General features: G+C 34.1%; 1 protein-coding gene across 1 annotated transcript in view; it reads right to left on the bottom strand.

The window, feature by feature from the left end:
* Positions 1-20029, bottom strand: part of LOC106467402 (neuron navigator 3-like) — a gene marked incomplete at its 5' end in the record, with an annotated part of 120729 nt that overhangs the window by 82776 nt on the left and 17924 nt on the right. Inside the window, one exon of the mRNA XM_022395579.1 lies at positions 13376-13417. Within this exon, the coding sequence (XP_022251287.1) occupies positions 13376-13417 (42 nt within the window). The remainder of the gene's footprint in view (positions 1-13375; positions 13418-20029) is intronic.

The raw sequence follows: 20029 nt of genomic DNA on the forward strand, positions 1-20029 counted from the left end.
GTTAAACCGGTTTACAGCAGATACAAGATGGGTTATCTGCGCTGTACTCACTGCAGATGTTAAAACCTAGGTTTACAGCAGATACAAGATGGGTTATCTGCGCTGTACTCACTGCAGATGTTAAAACCTGGTTTACAGCAGATACAAGACGGGTTATCTGCGCTGTACTCACTGCAGATGTTAAAACCTGGTTTACAGCAGATACAAGATGGGTTATCTGCGCTGTGCTCACTGCAGGTGTTAAAACCTGGTTTACAGCAGATACAAGATGGGTTATCTGCGCTGTGCTCACTGCAGATGTTAAAACCTGGTTTACAGCAGATACAAGATGGGTTATCTGCGCTGTACTCACTGCAGATGTTAAAACCTGGTTTACAGCATATACAAGATGGGTTATTGCGCTGTGCTCACTGCAGATGTTAAAACCTGGTTTACAGCAGATACAAGATGGGTTATCTGCGCTGTACTCACTGCAGATGTTAAAACCTGGTTTACAGCGTTAAAAAACCTTAAGCTTAAAAGCTGATACACCGGGTGACATAACAACCATAAAATCATAAGTTTGTTTGTTTCTTGAATTTTCGCTCAAATCAACACCATCCCACATTAACCAACGAATAGTTGGGTTGATCGTTACATTATAACGCCCCCACGACTGAGAGGGTGAGCATATTTCGAGTAGAGCGCCCTAACCACCAGGCAATGCCAAGCCGAAAAGCAAAAGAAACTGTAGAAAGTTGTATAGTATCAAACTTATTAAAATCAAGGCTTGACAAAAGTAGTGAAATTAATGCTTTATCTTGTGCTGACAAAATCTTCAAGAGATAATAAGCATAAAATAAGCCCGAAAAAAGTAAGTTTCTTTATTTTCATTCTAACATTCACAAGTATGTATATTTCTAATGATAATAAGCATAAAATAAACCCGAAAAAAGTAAGTTTCTATATTTTCATTCTAATATTCACAAGTATGTATATTTCTAATGATAATAAGCATAAAATAAGCCCGAAAAAAGTAAGTTTCTATATTTTCATTCTAATATTCACAAGTATGTATATTTCTAATGAAATTTCGTAGAAAGATTAAGCAGAAACATTTTTGTTAGCTGTCTTTAAAATCTTAAAATTAAGAAACAACTTCATGAAAATTGGCACAGTCAGTTAGAAGAATGTAAACGTTTTTTGTTTACTACTAAATTTTTTTTTATTTCTGTAGTACTGAATTCTTGTGAACTAAATACACTGGATGGAAAAGTTTTCAATAACTCGAGTGGAAAATGACTTTCCCTCTTTCTAAGGAAACAAATCAGGAATCTACAAAACGAAACAAAACCAGTTTCAAGTGAAATACAATTTCAGTTTTATTTCTCTAAGGCAAATGCTTATGTAGTGACTTAATCAAACGTTTCAAATAACAAAGACATTGAGTGCACATTCGTGAATTATAGATTACTTAAGTCAAACTCGGGTTGAGACAATGTTTGTTTCAATTTTAGCGGTTCGCCTGGGGCTAGTAAAATCGTCTAGAGTTAAGCATGGTGAGTTAGTACAAAAACCCACATAGCAAAAAAATGATTAAACTTATAGTATTTCAACAAAATGAGAGGTTGCGGGAAGAATCACAAACGAAATAATTGATAACAATGCTGTAAGCTACTTTAAAAGATACAGTAGCATTCAACTCATCTGTTACAGTTGATAAGTAGTATATTTAAGCTAATTTAATTATCGATATTCTATTTCATTTCCCTTGTTTGACAGAAGATCCGAGGTTAATTACACGCTGTATCCAATTCCCTATACTTCATTGGGAAACATTTATCAGAGTTCTAGTTAACCCGAACTCCCGGGTCCCGTACGCACAAGAATTTGTCAGGTTGTATGAGATTTGACTCCCCCGAGTTCCGAATACGCACCGCAAAATGCCCCGTATGCAAGGTATGCACAAGTATTTTGCTTCGAACTTTGTACCATAACGAACTAAACAGCACACAGTTTGCACACAGCTGTCCATCATCAATTTCTAAGAGATTTCATCAATGACAATAAATTGCTCGAAAATAAAGCTATCTGAAAGTACCACATGATTAACCCATTCATCTCGGATAGGTCAAAGTACACATGTTACAATCTTTCCCAAAGTTACATTCAAAATTTAATCAAATTACTTTATTATCAATGTATGTGAATAAGTTTGGCATTAGAACATAGATAATAAATCAAAGCTAAGTATTATTTAAATTTTAAGTTCTTAGTTTTATAAGGAAATATTTAAAAGAAATTCTCAATCTCCCCCAGTATGAGAACTGTGACGTTTGTTATCTATTTGTTATCTTTTCTATTTTTTTACTATCCCTCTGAGAAGTATGAAATTTAACGTAAATTAGTCGTTATAATGTTGTCATCGCTCAGGCAAAGCATAATTTCCATAGCCTTCAATCGTATTTAGTTACAGAGCAATAAAATAGAATATCAGACCCCTCTTGCCACGCCCACCTGTCACATCCTCTCTTTCAGAACTTGCCAACAATTCTCTCTGACATTTAAGACTATATTATTTATAACCAATAGAAGGCCAGAGTTTTTCTCTATCAGATGATTGAAGCATTATTTCCACTCCAACCTTCTTGATTACGGTATAAAGTTGATCGTTTTCTTTTGTTGACTGTATTCATGACCATAACAACTATTCAACGCATTCAGTTAAGGATTCTATTTTGTCATGATATAATATAAAGGGTCGATTGTAATCTTTCCATTTAAGGTAAAATACAATAAATTACACAATTAATTTATACAATCTATAAACTGCCAAAATGGTTTTTAAGTGATCTTGCAAATTTAACGTATTAAACCCGAGGCTCTGAAGTATGTAAATCACAAACTACACAGTGTGTACGACGTTCTGTATTATAGCTTCACAAAACACACTTTAGGCCTATAGATGTGACCAAGAGTTGCTACTACTCCCGATCTCATTCGTGCACTGCTACAGCACATGTTGCACAATGTGGGAAACCTGCACTTAACGACTATAGCTTAAACATAGATTCAATGTATTTGAGTTGTGGAACAGGAGTTCTGTGTTGTTGGAAATGAAGTATTAGGCTTTCTTATTGTAATTCACCTTGTTAGCGTTTAGCCATTAGCTTAAAACTAGTTTTGCATAATTATTCCCATTCTTTCTTGATATTTGTTCGAAAGGAATAAAGATGAATAAATGTTGTTGTTGTTTGTTATTAAGCACAAAACTACAAAAAGGGCTATATGTACTCTGCCCATCACGGATGTCGAAACCCGGTTTATAACAGTATAACTCCGCAGACATACCGTTGTGCCACTAGGGTGCGATGAATAAATGTAATAAATTTACAATTATAAATACAAAGATTTCAAGTTTTATAACTCAAGTAGCTACACATAAGGTAACATCGTACTCGTATGTCCGGCATAAGGCCGTTCATTTCAAACGTTCGGCTGAACTAGACTGATGACATTTAAGGCATGGTAAGAATGTATTGCCTGACATTGTAAGTAATATAAAAGGGTCAATCCAAATTGTGGCTCTGCCGATAAATGAGGGACGAAAAATTTAATCCATACGTGAGAAACTTACTCAATACATCATGTGATTTTTGAATAATTTTCAAAGGTCATATAGAAAACTATAACCTAGAAGCATCTTTATGTAATATTCTGTATAAATTAAATTTTTAGGTTAATAATTCTAATTAACATAAGTTCACAGAGCTTGGACGTTCTATCAAGATATTTGAAAAAATAATGTATGGGAACCAGTTTTTGTTTTTAATCTTTTGGCCAAAACGGTAACTTCTAGTTCCAAATAGTAAAATTCGCTTGGTCAAGTCCTAAGCAGATGCAATAGCACCCCTAAATTGCACACACGTATATGCAAAAAAATAAATCAATTAAAAGATGCAAAAACGGCCTCTGATACCATCATAATGCACTATTATAAGTTAAAGTGTTCCGGGAAGTATACCCCCGAACACCTCACTACGTTTTCGACATTCATTTCCTTTTCCTCCAAGAGTAGCAACCCCTTTGAAGATTTCTGCCAACGCCGTTGGGGGTGTTAACATTTTAAAGACAAGGGAAAAGAAAAACTTGACTAAAAAAGTTTTGGCCTGTTTTCATTTATAATTCGCTATTTATGTAAGGAAGACAGTATCATTTTAGTGCGAGACATTCAACAGAGAATAAAAACGTTGTTGATCGAATTAAGTAAGATTTTCCCAATCTTTTTCATTTACTGTGCATAGTTAAAGTAGTGAATCCTGGGGAAATGTGTGTACTTAAAACAAAAACAAGACATTTCTAATTTTCTTAAGTCCCAAGTTTTAAATGTACGATTCTTTCTCTGTGAAATCTGAGTAAACCTACACTGAATACAGGATGACATTCAAGAATACTTTAGCACACATAAAACATACCTACAATTGGTTCTATATTTTCAAATCACAGTTTGACTCAACACTAACTCGTATTATTGTGGAAACTCACAGTACCATCCCCGACAGTCACGTAAATAACTTAAGTATTGCTGAGGACAAGTCCATGCAACGAAAGTCCGCATACATCTTAATTACAGAAACAGAACGTGTAAACATGACAATCTTCGTAATCATAACTATATCTTAGCTGCAGATGAAACATTAATATCTTACTTACCATCAAAGCACTTATCAGAAGATGGAATATTAATATCTAACTTACCATCAAAGCACTTATCAGAAGATGGAATATTAATATCTAACTTACCATCAAAGCACTTATCAGAAGATGGAATATTAATATCTAACTTACCGTCAAAGCACTTATCAGAAGATGGAATATTAATATCTAACTTACCATCAAGGCACTTATCAGAAGATGGAACATTAACATCTTACTTATCCATGTTACTTACCATTTCCAGGTAGTATATACAACATCCCAGCTAGACTTATCCATGTTATTTACCATTTCCAGGTAGTATATACAACATCCCAGCTAGACTTATCCATGTTACTTACCATTTCCAGGTAGTATATACAACATCCCTGCTAGACTTATCCATGTTATTTACCATTTCCAGGTAGTATATACTACATCCCAGCTAGACTTATCCATATTATTAACCATTTCCCGGTAGTGTAAACAACATCCTTGCTAGACTTATCCATGTTACTTACCATTTCCAGGTAGTATATGAAACATCCCAGCTAGACTTATCCATATTATTAACCATTTCCCGGTAGTGTATACAACATCCCAGCTAGACTTATCCATGTTATTACCATTTCCCGGTAGTATATACAACATCCCAACTAGACTTATCCATGTTATTTACCATTTCCCGGTAGTATATACAACATCCCAGCTAGACTTATCCATGTTACTTACCATTTCCAGGTAGTATATACAACATCCCAGCTACTTATCCATGTTATTTACCATTTCTCGGTAGTATATACAACATCCTAACTAGTTTTAACCAAGTTGTTGACCTTCTCCTTCTTACCTGTTATACCAGGCGTAGTAATCACAATATTTTCCTCGGCTCATTCTAACATTTGTTCAGATAGTGCTGGGCAATATTTCTGTAACTAAGTTACATCTCGTGAACGTGCCGGCCATCACAGTACAAACCGTTGCAGGGCTAACGACCAGTGCCACAATCGTCGCAGTGAGCGCGCGCAGTCGTTTCCCTCGCACATGAGGAATAGTAAGTGCTATCGATTGCATTGTTGGGCTATGCCACGAGAGTGTTAGAAATAGGGGTGAGGCTGGGTGAGAACAGGTGGAGACCTGAAGTTGCAGGTTTAACTTATATATCTCGAATATACAAAACGGTTGCCTAATGTCAATCACCCTTAGCTATTTCGCACAAGGAATCAATGATCTATGTGTAATTATTATAAGTGGTCACGTTGTTTGAAGAGTTGATACGTAACATAGCTTTGGATAATATTAAAAAAAATCCTTTAAATAAGAAGTACTCTGGTGGGGACAGGAAAAACAAACGAAACAAAAATAAATAATATTCAACGTTAAACTGGTACACAATTAACAACATTTTATTTAGGCCTATCTATGGCCTTTAAAAAGGATGACGTTGTAACGTCGAAACACGTAGTCGTCAACTTTTTGAAGGCCATAGATAGGCCTAAATAAAATGTTCTTAATTGTGTACCAGTTTAACGTTGAATATTATTTATGATTTTAACTTAATACAAAAGTGCCAAAATACTATAATTAAGAATAAATAGTTGGAAGAATAATGAGACAAATAGAAAAACAGACAAGATAAAGATATGGATAGATAATAGGAGACGAATAACACAAAGATCGAGATTAATAGACAATGAGGAATAGACAGATAGAAACAAAGGGGTGCATGTTAAAATAAAAAATTAATATAATTGAATAAAAATCAAAATAATTAATGTAAATTTAAATAAATGTAAGTTCCATACTTTTTCAATAATCGATTACGTTTCTCGAAACCTTGCATTTTAATAAGCTGTAAATTTACGGTTTGTAGTTAAAACTCCAGTTTGTACTATGCTTTTAGGTAGATCCAACGATATTCGAGATCAACATTTCAGTTCTCCGCTTTCTCTCAGTCATTATATGTAGCAAGTCAACCGGTAATAACATGACATTTTGTTAAATTTGACTTCGACTTATACGAGTCGATGACATACACTAATACATAACATGTTAATAAGCTGTTAAAATAAACATTCTAATTCTATTACCCACGATGTGTGTAGCACTTAACCCTGGAGACGGGGGGGGGGGGGATTTGACAAACTCATCCGTACGGTTTGTTTACAAGCTCTCTACGTATGGTTTGTTTACAGGCTCCTAACATGCTACAGAATACTGCGGTACTTTGAGCTTCCGCCCCAGAGTTGCTTGCCTTGTTAGGCTTCACTCGAGGGTTGTTGCTTTCAAATAATGCTCTCATTCGAACAACACTTGAGAAACCATGGCAGCACGACTGACGTACACTGTAGTTGATCCTGTTTTATCACTCGAGTGAATATGCATGAATATTGATACTGAATACATTCTATTAAACTCAACAAACACGAAAAACTTGATTGTATAGAATCCTACGAACACGTGAGTGAATAATGCAAAGGAAAATATTTTATGATATGTCAACCATACTACATTTGCTATATCCAGTGCTGACGATGCCTTTCGCTAAACATCAGGATTCTTAGGGCTGGCTGAGATACATCTGACATAATAGTGTAAGCGTTACATATATCATGAACTGTAAATCGGGTAAATATTAATTATTATCAGTTTTATGTAAGTCATTTACAAACGATTTTTAAGTAAGAATTAATAAGACAACATCATTATTTATTTTATTTTGACGCTGTTTATTTATTTATCACTTTCTGTTACAAGAACTGGCGAAACAGCAAGTTTGTCTTTGTGTTTCTGGAACGAGTCATGTTACATGTTAATGTTGTTGGTACAAAACAGTAGCTAGTAGACACGAAGGTTAGAAAAATAAATATACAATAATTAACCCAATAAAAAACATGTTTGTCGTCAAATTGTGAAAACCCGTCAGGAAATTAACTTTCACTAAAACAATTTACAAGCCATTTGTTGTCATTTTATGAATATTTGTTGGAATAGTAATATTTAAGCTATTACTGTAAATATATCTTATATTGTGAACAACCGTTTCAAGTAACACAGTTCACAGAGGACTATGACTGTATACTTTAATCTACAACATAGAAAAAGACGGAAAGATGAGCCTTAACCTGTGATGAAAGACCCGAGAGATGGCGCATGTGTAGAATCTAGTTAAAGTATCTACTTAAATTTTAAATCTAGATGGAGATACATGAGGCTGCACGTGTTCATTTTGAATCTACCCCTGGATTAAATAATTTTCGGATTGTTACAACTATATCGTGAGCACGGGACTTCGTTTTTTGCATTTACTTGATAATATAGTCAGCGTTTTCCTATTGTTTTGCTTTTTTTTTTTTTTAGTGAACCAATGAACTGGTAGAATTAGTTATGTTTTGCTCTGTATTTAAAAGGATTTATAATAACAGGAAGAAACATTATTCGTTGCCATCCCGACTTGGGTTCTCTGCTTTTCCGAATGGCTATTAAAACTTATCAAGTATATTTCTATATTTTATAACGATGGGAATCAACGTTTCTTTATGATGCATTAGTATATCCGTTTCACCGATAGCTACTGTCAAATTGTAACGGTATGGTTCAACGTTTCGTTATGATACATTAGTACACCCATTTAACCGATAGCTACTATCTGGTTGTAACTGTAGAGTTCAACGTTTCGTTATGATACATTAGTACACCCATTTCACCGATAGCTACTACCTCATTGTAACAGTAGGGTTCAACGTTTCGTTATGATACATTAGTATATCCATTTCACCGACAGTTAAGATCTGATTGTAACGGTAGGGTTCAGCGTTTCGTTATGATGTATTAGCATATCCATTTCCTCGATAGCTACTACCTGATTGTAGCGGTAGAATTCAATGTTTCGTTATAATTCATTAGTATATTCATTTCACATATAGCTAGTTTCTAATTTTAACGGTCGGGTTCAACGTTTCGTTACCATACATTAATATATTCACTTTACCGATAGGTACTATGAGATTGTAACAGTATGGTTCAACGTTTCGTTATGATACATTAGTACATCCATTTCCTCGATGGCTACTACCTGATCGTAATAGTAGGGTTCAACGTTTCGTTATGATACATTAGTACACCCATTTCACCGATAGCTACTACCTGGTTGTAACGGTATGGTTCAACGTTTCGTTATGATACATTAGTACATCCATTTCCTCGATAGCTACTACCTAATCGTAACAGTAGGGTTCAACGTTTCGCTATGATACATTAGTATACCCATTTCACCGATAGTTAAAATCTGATTGTAACGGTATGGTTCAACGTTTCGTTATGATACATTTGTTTATTCGTCTCAGAGATAACTACTTTAGTTATAGTTGAGAGAGATGGTTTTACAGAAACGAATCTTCGATAAAGCGATGCCATATCTCTTTAGACTGAGTTGTTTAAGCAATTATTTTAGTAGTTTCCAAAGTATTATAAAGTTCAATTCTTATTAGTTAGGTAGCCGTTTTTACACACACTTTACTTTTTTGTACACCAAACGTTTGAAAGTTGATATTACACATTGGTCTTACGTTTCACTAGCTATGAAAACTATACCGAGTTTGATCGACGACCGTCTATACTGAATGTATGTTACAGTAGAATGAAATTGATTAGGTGCTCCTCATTCGTCTCAGAAGTATGCTTCTAAAGTATGCTCAGAAAATATTTGCATGATTGGTTAAAGAATGAATATATATATAGCCGTTCTGAAAACGTGACAAAATTCCAGGCAAAGAACCGACGCCAGTATACGTAATGATGCAGTACGTAAGTCGGAGTCGTCGTAAGCAGCTAATCTAAGAGATAGGCATTTATATTTCACAAGTGATGAAGACACCTTTATCTGTCTGTCTGCCTGCCACCAGCCGTCTAGAATGTTCTTTAGGCGGAGCAGTACGGCATTCCTTCTGATCAATCGTTCAGCCAAACGCAGCTTCTAAAATGATTGGTTCATAAAGTGAAAAGCAAGTTGGAATAAAATTAAACACACAGCGGGTCTGGCAAGACATCACAACTTGCAAAATTCAGATCCTATGAATATTTCAAATCAAAATTTCGTGCTACAATCTTGAATAACTAGCTAGCGAATAATATTTATTTAGCACACCACAACAAGTACGTTATTTCTGTCGCAATATCTTTTCAATCAATATATATATATATATATATATATATATATATCAGACTTGGAATCTTTTTAGTTATACAGAGGGTTGAGTGCATTATATTAAGATAATTTTGATTAAGCAAATCAGCAAGTCACGTGACAACCACAGTTGATATAAAGTCAGGGTGGAACGGCTTGTATCAAAACTACATTATGATATTGCTTGGCATTTCGTATGTAATGTAATGCCAACGAAAACTGATCGATTTGGGGAAAGGTTTGTAACAGCCCTTCCCGACGTAAAATATCCATATATTCAGATCATAAAGATGTGTCCAGGTTGTGGATTTAGAGTCTCCAAGATAGGAATGTTCTTATACTTAATGACATTGGAAAACAAAGAAATGTTAAGGTATTAAGATCATCTTGAAAGAGACCTGCAAAGAATGAAACGAGTATTCGTGCTATTCCACACGAAGACATATCGGTCAAGTCACTGGATACAGTGCCTATGGTTTTGTGCGATTAGATTGTCGAAGTGAGTTCTGGGAAACTATCATCCTTGTACAGTAGATGGATTATGGTAAACCAGTAGGGAGAAGTGTTGGACATGACAGCGTCGCGATGGAACCTTTTGCAATGGAAGCCACGCTGCAGGGCTATTGCCGGTATTCACAGTCGTCAGTGGGGACATGACAGGCCGTATCGATATGGACTGTAATGACATACTCAACCTTCTATTACATTTTTTTTTACATAGGAAGTGAGTAGTGTCAAAAATGTTAAGCCTTAAACAATTTACAGCAAAGTTTTGCCAGTTTAATTTCATTTACTATTCTATAAGTTTTAGATTGCTTGCTGATATTAGTTGAATTTCTAATTCAATCAAAAATTGCCAAAAGCGATAACCTATAAACACGGTGACTTGGGAATTGTCAATTACTAAAAGAGAGACAAATACAATTCTTAATTCATATTGCAAATTCTACATACAAGTTAAAAAATGAAACGAAAAATAGGATTTCAATTATCAAACATGTTTTATACGAATATTTAAATACCCATACAAATGTCAATACTCTAGATTCTATGTTAAAACGCACTACATCCAATAGTCATGCTGCGATTTATTTTGTTTATTGCTAAGCGCAAAGCTACATAATACGGTGTCTGTGCTCTGCAAACCGCGGGAATCGAAACATGATTTTTAGCGTTATAAACCTTCAAACTTACCGCTGAATCACCAGAGGCCGTCTTTTTGTGAGAAATTACACCCACTTACACCCACTTAAAGCTCGTGCTCTCATTTGTCTATAAGCACGATAAAGCTTAATCGGATTTCCAGTATAAATTTAAGCATTTCGATTAATTACTCAGGCGTACTTAATACGACTCACATTCAGTTAATTTAATTTCATTACATATTTTTACATAATCATTACATTAGCAGTATTTACAGTTCCCCTATAAAAATGGAAAGGATTGCATTTGTTTATTATTAAAACTAGGATTTTCTTTTCAAAAAGTTACTGGTAAGTTACTGTGTGTTTTTTATAGCAAATATGGATTTGAAATTTTGAATATTTGACGATAAATGCTTCTTCGTTTAAGAAAAACATAATATATGTAACTATGTAATCTAAAACTATGATATAGTTTTCTGATAGGAAACAAAGACCTGATGTGATTTAATATCTGATGCTAATTTGTGTAAGTTATTCAAATTATGAACGATATTTGTAATATAAACTTGACAATATATAAAGAAGCATTAATGAGAGTAAGGTAGCCAAATATAGTTGAATAATATGGTCAGTTGGATATTAGCTACTGATAGAAGGTCCAGAAGGTTATGGATGGTGAATGAAATTAAAAATTTGATGGATAGTGAGAAGCAGGTCAATGTAGTGACAGAACATGAAAGCAAGGCAACAAGTTGATGGTAGTTGACAGCAGGTCCATAGAAATATAAGGTACTGGAAAAATGAGGAAAATGGCAAATAGTGACAATAGATCTATGAAGGATGAGAAATGAAAACAAGTTAGTAGGATTATCGCTGATGACATGATTTCAGCAGATGGATGAGATTTTAAAGCATGACAGAAGGGTGGTAACTAATAAGAACAGATTAACAGAGTTAGTGAATGTAAAACATTTCAATTGTTTAAGACAACAGATCAAAGAATGGTAGGATGTGAGAAAAAATAAAAAAGGTGGAGATTAGGGAAAATAAAGAAATAATCTTGAGAAAAAGTACATCAACAGGATTAACATCATGTCAACAGGATGACAGATGACATCATGTCAACAGGATGACAGATGACATCATGTCAACAGGATGACAGATGACATTATGTCAACAGGATGACAGATGACATCATGTCAACAGGATGACAGATAACATCATGTCAACAGGATGACAGATGACATTATGTCAACAGGATGACAGATAACATCATGTCAACAGGATGACAGATAACATCATGTCAACAGGATGACAGATGACATCATGTCAACAGGATGACAGATGACATTATGTCAACAGACATATGGAATGTTAAAGTAAGTTGTGGTGGTGATGACTTGTGACAGTAAGTCAGTGGAGTGATGAGATGTGAACGAGAATGGTTGTTGACATAAGGTTGACAGGGTGATGAGAGATGAAAAAAAGGTTAAGGTGATTAAGATTACTACTAGCATTCTAAAAGACTGATAGAATGTGAAAGGGTCAAAGATCAATACAGTATGGGTAATGATTGCAGGTCAACAGAGTGATGGAAAATGAAAGAAGGATAATGAATTGAGTTATTAAGTGAACAGGGCTTTTGTATAAGAAGAAAGCAAAAGGATGATGGATTATAAACAGTAGTTTAACAGTGGTAAGATATGAGATCAGTTCAAGTAAATAATATCTGATGTTAGCAGGATGTCAGAAGGATGATGAAATGTGGCAGCAACTCTAGAAAAAAAAACAGGATGAGAAAGTAGGCCAATAATATGATAACCAATCATGATAGATTATCAAGTGTAGATTACTCAGAACATTAGTAAGGTGGTGTTATGTGGCAGCAGGGAACACAATTAAGTTTTGTTGAACAAGTAAAAAAAAGTTGTAGATGATGGTTTTTTTAGATTACTAAAAAAAAGACAGACAAAAAAAGGTCGCCATATAAACCAGAAGTATAAGGAGAAGGAACTAAATATTGAAAAAAATCTTATTAGAAACATTAATAGTGTTTATCAATAAAGAAAAATGAGTGAAAAATATATTAAGGGAAAAATTGGTAAACAAAAATGATATAGAGGTGAGTTGTGTAATAATGATGATCAACATGGAATTGTGTAAATAAAATAAGGTTTCAGAACAGTGGTAAGAAGGGTAAGAAAAAGCTGGCACACAATCCATAATGTACAGACAAAGAGACTTGCTTTAGAGAACTAATTACCTTATGAAGCAAAGTTCAAACATAAATACTCATCCACAAAAACAACGTTTATAGTTCTAACTGTCATAGGCAAACAAATATTCAAAGGTGCAGATATAGAAAACTTACCCCAATTTGTGTAACAGGCGTTGTTGGTATGACTTAATATTCCTGTGTATCAGGGAGGTAAAAAAAATACCAAAATAAAATGAGAGGAGAAAACAAAAATCAAAACCATCATAAGAAAAACTGCATGCAATTTGAACTCTACGTCATGTCTTTTTATTACTAGTCTAAAACATTCTATGCAATTTTAAACAATTTGTATTTTGAAAGTTAAATCAATGGTTTAATAAAGTGCTACAACAAAAATTAAAAAAAAAACATGCTGTAATTTTGCCATTTCAATAAAAACACAAAAAGTGGTTGTCATCAAAGCAAATTAAAAAAACAACAAATAGTTTATACATATATACCAATTGCAATAAAAACGTATTTCACTAGCAAGGGAATAAACCTGATGAAAATTTAATAAAAGTACAAATGATTTAACCACCAGAGATAAAATAACTTAATTGTAGTTCTTAGAAATATAAAATAACATAGTATTAAATAAGATGATAAAGTTAAGTTTCAGAAATGAAACAACAATATTATTTTTGATATAATTTTTCAAAATTAATTTAAATGAAATAGTCTAATTTGGAGCTAGGTTATTCAATTTAAACAATTTGTTAGTCAATCCAAAGTAACAAACATATATTTTCACATATCAAGTTATGTTTCAAGAAACAACATAATTTCAGAAACTTCTTGTTTCTTTATAAGTCAAAAAAGTGAAAACTTTTAACATCTTTAACTTGCAAAACTTTTTTCTTCCTACTAGAAATTCAAGAGATAAATTCTTCCCTTGCAGTTATATTTACTTGTAATCAAAACTTAACAAAAATGGCATAATTAAGGTTTTCGTAGTTTAATATCTAAGCCTCATGATAAATTTATTGTAGCTTTGAAAAGATTATTTTCAATCTTAGAGCTGTTTATAGGCAACTTTGTTCTTCTCTTTACTTCATATGAATTCACTTCAGATTTAGACAACCTTTTCTTAAGTCATATTTTAAAATGCTAATAAGAGAAACTGATCTAATAAACGTAAAACTTGATTTGAGATCTAATATACTTGACCAATAAGTAAATGTAACCAATCCTTATACATTTTTCAAACGCTTGAGCATTTGAAAAAAAAAAATATCCTCCCCTGTAAAACTTCTTATTTTGCCTGACTGTAGAGTATAAAGGAGAAGTCAAGCTTGAATTTATAAAACTTTTTAATTGTTACCATTTATTACACTTGTTTTATCGTTTATGTAAAAACCACCATGGTCAAATTGTGACTGTCTCACAATATTGCGATTTAAGTAAATAACATTTTACAATGGAAAAATCTGCGTATATATTCCAGTACAATGTTCAATAAGGGTGCGGTGGAATATCAACTGTATTACAGAGCAGGTTTGAATCCCGTCGCTGAACATGGCTACTCTTTCAGCCATGGAGGTATTATAATGTGTCGGTAGATCGAACTATTCGTTGGTATAAGACTAGCCCAAGAGTTGGTGATGAGTAGTGTTGATTAGCTGCCTTCCTCTAGACTTTCAGGGCTAAATTAGGGACGACCAGATGTAGAGGAAAAGGGCATTACCAGATAAATTATGGCCGAGATTAGCATCTAGGATTTCCCAAGTTAGCATCTAGGATTCCCAATGGTCGTAAGCGGCATCGTTCCCCCCATTCTCACCCCCCAAAAAATATCTGTCACGTGTAGGGTGTGTTACAGTGCGAGCATGATGTAGCCTCGACAATAAGAGGGCAAATTTATGTTATTTGATAAAAAGGTTAAAACTATCGCTGCATTTAATTTAAAATGGGTTAATTTTTTTTCATGGTATTCCATAATGATAAATAAATCAAAACTGCAAAAATATGCTAATATATATGGAGTCTTGGAGATAAGGGTGTCGACTACGAAAAAGACAATAACTGTAACCATAATATTACTCATCTTTTGAAACTTTACACGTAAACGGAGAGAAACTTGTATTTACTGTTTTACAAGGAACAGATTTCGCTCTAGCAATCTAGTGTTGGATTATTACAGAAAACAGGTATTAAATAGACATGTAAAATACTGTTATCAAACAGTGAGAAAAATAACTGTTCCAAATAGTTTTTTATAAGTCAAAACAAGAAGTCCATGGATTAAATCATGTAAATCCGTAGACAAAGAAAACAAACTCAATCGTAAATCTCCGTGATTCATTCGTTTTCTCTAACAGCACAGTCTCTAACTGCTAGATTTCCAGTCCGTTATCTCAAACAAACATTCAATACAAGTAATCTCTCCCAGGACGGCCTTGATGAGATATTTCTCTATATTTGAATTTATATATTATGATGAAAATGTAAATGGAACTTTTTTCTGTGTGTTTGTTGTTATAATAATGTAACAAAATTAATCGAATACCATAAAAATTGTCGTGTGACATGTAATGAATTTCTGCTATTGCCTGTGTTAGTGAATAATCTAATTATGTCGTCAATGTCATCTAAAAGGTCAACGAATAGTAAACTAAAATGGGTAAGTTATACATTACCAGCTATATTTAAAATTGTAAATTTGTATAAAATTATCATTTATATTCAGATATACTATGTTATCCGAAAGAGCAAGGAGTAAACTTAGTAATTAGCGTGCCGGATTATTAACAAACTTAGTAATTAGCATGCCGGATTATTAACAAACTTAGTAATTAGCATGCCGGATTATTAACATAAAAGTCCATGTTTTGCGCCCTACTGCCGTAAAATAATGTTTCGCACAATTTTGGGGGCTAAACAAATGCCACTATTCGACAAGAATAACCCCAAAATTCGTGTTTACTGCTGTTGAATAGCTGCTTTCCCACAAGCTTATCAGTTCAAACTTAGGGACTGTTAGCGTAGATAACTCTTGTGAAGCTTTGCGCGGATATTCGAAACAAACTTACCAGAAAGAATGGATATTTCAAAATGGCATACTTCAATTAGCTTATATTTTCATGAAACTCCGCAACTCAAATAGTTGGTTGAAAATTAGAACAGAGAGAGCTTACTCTCGATTTTATTATAAATTCAAATCATATGAGCAATTATGAAAGTGTGATTTATCACATCTATTTATAATTCATAATGATACAAAAGAAAGAATTCTCACCAATTTAGTGAAAAAAAAAAGTCGTTACATTAATCAAGCAACTGGAAAATGAGACATATATTAATGGTATTCCATACCAAGACATATCAGACCCAGAAAAGTCAAACGCAGCGCCTATGACTTTCTAAGAGATCAGATTTGAAACGAGCATTGGGAAACCGTTGTCTTCGTACACTAAATGGCTTATGGAAAGCAGTCATGAAGGATGCGTGCGCTTTAGAATGACAGCTTAACGACAGAATCTTTTGCAATGGAATCTAGGCTGCAGAGCTATTGTCAACATGTTATTATTTAATTTCAAGCAAAGCTACTCAAGGGCTAATTGCACTAATAATCTCTAATTCTGAAGAGATTGATTAGAGGAAAGGCAGTTAATAAACACCACTCACCACCAATTCTTAAGCTACTCTTGTCAGATAAAATAGTGGGATTTGAACGTCACTCTTATAACGCATCCAAGGCCCAAAAATGAAGAGTGTGATTTTGTTAATAAATACTGTCGTCATATAGAGCATGACCGATCGTTACGACACAGACTGTAACGACGAGGTGAGGCTCCAAATTCGTTTTATTATATTGTACTATACCTCTGTAGCACTAGCATGTTTATTTAAAACGTTCAAACTTGCACTTTAACCCTTATTCTTTTGTTTGCCTAGCGTGTTGAAGGCCCGGCATAGCCAGTTGGTTAGGGCGCTGGACTCGCAATCTGAGGGTCGCGGGTTCGAATCCCCGTCACACCAAACATGCTCGCCCTTTCAGCCGTGGGGGCGTTATAATGTGATGGTCAGTTCCACTATTCGTTGGTAAAAGAGTAGCCCAAGTGATGACTAGCTGCCTTCTCTCGTCTTACGCTGCTAAATTAGAGACGGCTAGCGCAGATAGCCCTCGTGTAGCTTTGCGCGAAATTCAAAACAAACAAACTTGTTGAAACTTTCACTTTAACCTTTAGTCTATGTTCATCTTAAACCTTCTCGCTTTTTCTAATGCTTAATCATGTTTTCGAAAGATCAGAATGGAAATTTTTATGATTTAATTCATCAAAAAGGAAGACTTAATCTAGCAGTTAATAGCTTTTCTCTTTCGTGTATGAAACCATTATGGCCAACGTAGCTTCTTATGTAATTCAACAGTAGATATACAAAGACGCATATTGCTTTACTGGGAATAAATGGGACAGTGTCACGCACATTGTTATGCTATGTTATCTACGGAAAATAAAAATATACCCGTCACAAAATGTGTAAAAACAAAAACATAAAACTTCTGTAACTCCAACAACATGCACAAAAAATAAAAGAGCGCATGCCTGGCGAAAAAAAAAAACATGTATGGTGCAAAGGAGCAGTTTCTACAGCATATTCTACTTTAAAAGTTTCAACAAAGTTTGAAGACTGATAATTCAATAGAAGTGTGTGGTGTTTAAGAAAAACATCAAAAAAATCTGGTCTTAGAAATTCAAGGTTACTATGGCAACAATAATGAAAATCCCCATGCAGAGTCAAAGGATTGTAAGAAATAAAGGGGGGCCTTCTACTAATTTCACTGAAAAACAAATCGGGATTTAAATATTTTGAAAAATAACATATTACAAAACTAATCTTACTGACTTATGTTATAAATGTTTGAAAAACAGTCAGAAGGAAAAGAAGTCGATCATTATCTACGATTTACACCCAAAGCGTGATGAAAACCTTCAAGAAATACCATCTGTTTATGGTGTTTCTGTTGCTTTTCACAGAGGGCGTAGAGACAGGATGTCTGCATTAGTTTGTAACTTTGTGCCTTGTTGGCTACGAGACTATTTAACATGGCGGGTTATTTTAATAATGATTTGATTTAGTAACATCAAAGTTAATAGGTATATTCCTCCACACAGTTTGATTGAGCATGTTCTGAAGGAGTCAAACAAAGGTTTAGGCTAGTTTAAAGCTCATAGCTCACAACAAACATCTTAATGTACATAACTAGAGTAAACCCTGATATCACGTGACCTTCTCATTTCACAGCATCTGTCTTTCAAATTCGATGACGAGGAACCCACTTTGAGATTAATAATGGTTGGAGACGGCTTGAATGGGTAATGAAGAAAAACCTTAATACAAGTTCAACATAACAGCAAATGTACAACGTTTCGACAAGGTTTTGTCATAACAGTGTACCTGATGATAACAAAACCCTGTCGAAACGTTGCCCATTTGCTGTTATGTTGAACTTGTATTAAAGTTTTTCTTCATTAGCCATTCAAGCCGTCTCCAACCATTATTAGCATCTATCTTTGTTACAACGTATTGCAAAAAGCGATATCTGTTATCAGAAGTTATAAACTTTTTTTTTTCTAAATAAAGTAACCACAGTGTTTTGACATAATACAATGAGTAGTCTTGCCGTATTGATATACTATGGAACTTTCAGAAACATAAACTCTCCATCACGAGTTTAGTAGCTGAGTGATATGTAATTATAACTTAACTTTTTGTTCCGTTGTTTCAGAGGGGCACGTTATTTAGAGGTCAATATAACTGATTTGGTATTGGTATTTTCAATGTGAACGGCATCTTATGAGCACATGGATTAAATGGCCAGGTCAGAGAATCCTGGGGTTCAGATATAGCTGTCTCTAATTTTGAGTTATTGATCCTAAAGAAGGTAATCAATCAGTCAAAAACTAGTCGTCGAAAGGGGTTTGTTCGATTTTGAACAGAATAACGGGATTGACTGTCATTCTTATATCGCACCTACAACTGACAGTGTTCAGTGGTGTACGGCGCAAACCTTGAATCGCATCACATGACTAAGTAATCCACTAACCTACGTACGCCCGGACTAACTGATTTTGGATTTCACTTTTTCTTTTGCTAGAGAGAGAGTGTCAGGTTAATACTCATATCATTCATCAACCACAACCACATTAAACAGGAAATATATTTATGCTAGAAACCGGGTTTCGATACCCGTGGTGGGCAGAGCACAGATAGCCCATTGTATAGCTTTGTGCTTAACTATAAACAAGCTATTAAAGGTTTAAGAGAATATTTTCGATCAAAAGTTTATCTAAATTATGAACTAGAAACTTGGTACATTAAACAAATTATTTTGAACACAGAGTTTGTAGATTTGCCCTTTTATTTTTGTACAACCAGCCAAACAAATTTGTAAGTCCGCAGAAATACCGCTGTGCCACTGGGGGGCCACCTTCAATCAGCTAGACTTATTCGAATTTATGTGTATAAAATAACATTTCATATTTGGAAGAAACTAGTGTTTTCAAACGACATCATAAAACGTTCTAAGGTTTCAATAACTTTCCAGAAATTGTTGTTTGTACAGAAAAGTTCGTGTGATGTCCGAGAGTATTCAGTTTTTTTGCTCAGAACCGGTACAAATAAAATCATTCTTTCAGGCCTCTAATTCACCTCTTTTAGCTTTCATTATATGTACAAAGTAGTGTGACATACACTGAGTGGTCACAAGTAAATAGACACCTAATTTTTCGTCATTTAACTGATTTATGCTAACTAATTTGTGTT

This window comes from Limulus polyphemus, unplaced genomic scaffold (assembly GCF_000517525.1).
Source record: "Limulus polyphemus unplaced genomic scaffold, Limulus_polyphemus-2.1.2 Scaffold2600, whole genome shotgun sequence".
Lineage (NCBI taxonomy): Eukaryota > Metazoa > Arthropoda > Merostomata > Xiphosura > Limulidae > Limulus > Limulus polyphemus.